Genomic DNA, 3,666 nt, shown 5'->3' on the forward strand with positions numbered 1-3,666 from the left:
TATATAGTAGTGTGTATATGTCAATCCCAATCTCCCAATTTATCCCCCCCCCCGTTACCCCCTGGTAACCACAAGTTTGTTTTCTACATCTGTAACTCTATTTCTGCTTTGTAGATAAGTTCATTTGTACCCTGTTTTTAGATTCCACACATAAGTGATATCATATATTTGTCTTTGTCTTTGACTTACTTCACTCAGTATGACAATCTCTAGGTCCATCCATGTTGCTGCAAATGGCATTATTTCATTCTTTTTTATGGCTGGGTAATATTCCATTGTATATATGTATCACATCTTCTTTATCCATTCATCTGTTGATGGAAATTTAGGTTGCTTCCATGTCCTGGCTATTATAAATAGTGCTGCAACAAACACTGCGGCACATGTATCTTTTCAAATTATGGTTTTCTCTGTATATATGACCAGGAGTGGAACTGCTGGATCATACGGTAGCTCTGTTTTTAGTTTTTTAAGGAACCTCCAGACTGTTCTCCAATAGTGGCTCTACCAATTTCATGTGCTTTTTGGCCATTTGTATGTCTTCTTTGGAGAAATGTCTATTTAGATCTTCCACCCATTTTTTTGATTGGGTTGGTTTTTTTGATATTGAGCTGCATGAGCTGTTTGTATATTTTGGAGATTAATCCCTTGTCGGTTGCTTTGTTTGCAAATATTTTCTTCCATTATGAGGGCTATCTTTTGGTTTTGTTTATGGTTTCTTTGCTGTGCAAAAGTTTTTAAGTTTAATTAGGTCCCATTTGTTTATTTTTGTTTTTGTTTTTCATTACTCTAGGAAGTGGATCGAAATTATGTCAAAGAGTGTTCTGCCTACGTTTTCCTCTAAGAGTTTTATAGTATCCAGCCTTACATTTAGGTCTTTAATCCATTTTGAGTTTATTTTTGTGTATGGTGTTAAGGAATGTTCTGATTTCATTCGCTTACATGTAGCTGTCCAGTTTTCCCAGCACCGCTTATTGAAGAGATGCATTTTATTTTTAATAAATAATTTTTTCTGGATCTTATTATTTTTTTGCATATTTAGTAAGATATATTCTATCTTATCTTTTCCAAGAGAATGTCAGAGCCTTGAAGATAAGACTTTATACATTTAGTTATCTCCCACAGGGAGATATTAAATGCAATTGTTAAAAATACCGGATTTGGAGTTAGATGGACCTAGATTTCATATGACCTTTGTAACATTTAGTAAAATACTTCGTCTCTAAAATTGGAGTGATAAAACTTAGTTCATAGGATTTGGGGGAGAATTAAAATAAAGTATTATATGTAAAATGCTTTGGATCCTTGCATGCTGGGTTCAGCATGCAAGTGCTAGGAGAGGAAGACTGTTGGGTATACGTATATAATAAGTGCTCAATAAGTGGTAAATTATTATTTTTACATTTCACTGAGTAGCTGTTAACTGAACAAATAATGTTTCTAAAATCCCATTCAAATATTATCCAGGGTATAAGCAAAAGTTCCTTCTTTTTAGAGTTAATTTTTAGGGCTGTGGCCCCAAGGGACCTCTGGCTTTCTACTTCCAATCAGGTCCCTAGATCTCTAAAACCAGAATAAAACTGCTCAGTCTCCTGTCACCACCTGGCACTGATTACAGGCGAGGATGCTGTCTCCCTTCTGCAAGCTGGAAAAAAGCCTCAGGGCAAAGCCTCAATCAGATATCAAGTTCTTTAGTTCAGAAAGAATTCGAAGGCAGTCCAAGTTCTGATCCCCCAGATAGAACAGGGACTAAAGGGGCCACGCTTAGTTCCTTCACCTGTGTTAGCACCAGAGCCATCTGTCTGTCTGAACAATCGAGGGCAAGAGTTGGACCGACAGGGACAGGGCTAAAGCTGCAGACTGAAAGAGGTGAGTGATGGCATCTGGGCTGAACTTATCCTAAGTCCCCACCCTCATGTAGTAAAGGTTTTGGGAAGGACCACCTTCCTTTTCTGGTCTGTCCAAGTTGACCATGAGGTGGACACTCTAGCACAGCTGGGCTGGCTCCATCCTCTCAGAGGACTCTTCCCAGAGACTGACCCCAGTTACTGTAAACTTGAGCAGACAATGGAGTCGGAATGACACAACAAATGGACTGAAGTAAAGATCCAGGAGACTCCTCAGTGCATCCTTGGGTCCCTTCTTCCCAGCAGCAGTGGCCCTCCTCTTGGAGGCAGATCCGTCCCCCAATGGTGCTCCAGAGGCAGAGTCACTAGGGGGTCATGGGAACAGACCCATAGCTTCCAGAAAGACCTTTCTGCTGAAGTCCAAAATATCTAAGTGTGGATCTAATTCTAAAGAACTGGGAGGTGACAGGGAGGGCAGCAGTGCTCTCTCCCCCTCTCCCTCTAAGTGACTCTTCTCCCTTGTTCCCACAGAGTGCCTTAAATGAGAACGGTAGCTGAGAACTCTTCTGTGACAGAGTTTATCCTCGAAGGCTTAACCAACCAGCAGGAGCTCCAGATCCCCCTCTTCTTCCTGTTTCTAGGTTTCTACGTGGTCACTGTGGTGGGGAACCTGAGCTTGATAACCCTGATTGGACTCAACTCTCGCCTGCACACCCCCATATACTTTTTCCTCTATAACTTGTCCTTCATAGATTTCTGCTATTCCACTGTTATCACTCCCAAAATGCTGATGAGTTTTGTCTCAACGAAGATCATCATCTCCTATGCAGGGTGTATGACTCAGCTCTTCTTCTTTCTTTTCTTTGTTGTCTCTGAGTCCTTCATCCTGTCAGCGATGGCATATGACCGCTATGTCACCATCTGTAACCCGCTGGTGTACACGGCCAGCATGTCTCCCCAGGTCTGCTTACCTATTTTGCTGGGTGTCTACATAATGGGGTTTGCTAGGGCCATGGCCCACACAGTATGCATGGGGAGACTGACCTTCTGTGCCAACAAACTTGTTGACCACTTCATGTGTGACATCCTTCCCCTTCATGAGTGCTCTTGCACCAGCACGTATGTAAATAAGCCGGTAGTTTTTGTTGTTGTGGGTATTGATATTAGTGTGCCCTCAGCTACCATCTTCCTTTCTTATGCCCTCATCCTCTCCAGTATCCTCCACATCAGCTCCACCGAGGGCAGGTCCAAAGCCTTCAGCACCTGTAGCTCCCACATAATTGCGGTTTCTCTTTTCTTTGGGTCAGGGGCGTTCATGTACCTCAAACCATCTTCTCTCTTACCCATGAACCCGGCGAAAGTGTCCTCCTTGTTCTATACCATTGTGGTGCCCATGCTCAACCCATTAATCTATAGCCTGAGGAATAAGGACGTCAAAATTGCTCTGAAGAAAACTTTGAGCAAAAAATCATTCTGCTGAGAAAGAGGCAATACTTAGGAAAGGGACATTTTTCCTTCCATAGATGATTCAAGTTCCACTGGTTACATGGAGAAAATTTTCACTCTTTCTCAAACAAGTTTGTCCTTCCCATTTTAAGAGCCCTTTAAATTAAGATTCTTAAAACTAGAGGATACTCACATTCAGTGGACGTTTAGGATCATTTAGTTAAGTTCTATCTTATTTCTGACAATAGACACAGGCTTATGCACCTTCACCAAGGTTCATTAGTTAACACAGTTACTCAGCAGCGGAACGGTGACTAGAATCCAGGCTCTTGATTTCTAATACTGATTTCCTTCCATTGCTGTTCACTTTCTT

The 3,666-nt window shown here is 41.7% G+C and overlaps 1 protein-coding gene across 2 annotated transcripts; it reads left to right on the forward strand.

The window, feature by feature from the left end:
- The first annotated feature begins 906 nt into the window (after positions 1–906).
- On the forward strand, positions 907–3,327 carry LOC137771396 (olfactory receptor 8B8-like). 2 transcript variants are annotated; one of them, XM_068554687.1, is made up of 2 exons: positions 907–921; positions 2,407–3,327. In XM_068554687.1, the coding sequence occupies exons 1-2, from the start codon at positions 907–909 to the stop codon at positions 3,325–3,327; spliced, it is 936 nt and encodes a 311-aa protein (XP_068410788.1). The 2 variants fall into 2 exon arrangements, with proteins under 2 accessions (XP_068410788.1, XP_068410789.1); XM_068554688.1 differs by lacking the exon at positions 907–921 and having other exon boundaries at positions 2,386–3,327.
- The last annotated feature ends 339 nt before the right edge of the window (positions 3,328–3,666 follow it).

The sequence above is a fragment of the Eschrichtius robustus genome, chromosome 11 (genome assembly GCF_028021215.1).
Source record: "Eschrichtius robustus isolate mEscRob2 chromosome 11, mEscRob2.pri, whole genome shotgun sequence".
Taxonomy (NCBI): domain Eukaryota; kingdom Metazoa; phylum Chordata; class Mammalia; order Artiodactyla; family Eschrichtiidae; genus Eschrichtius; species Eschrichtius robustus.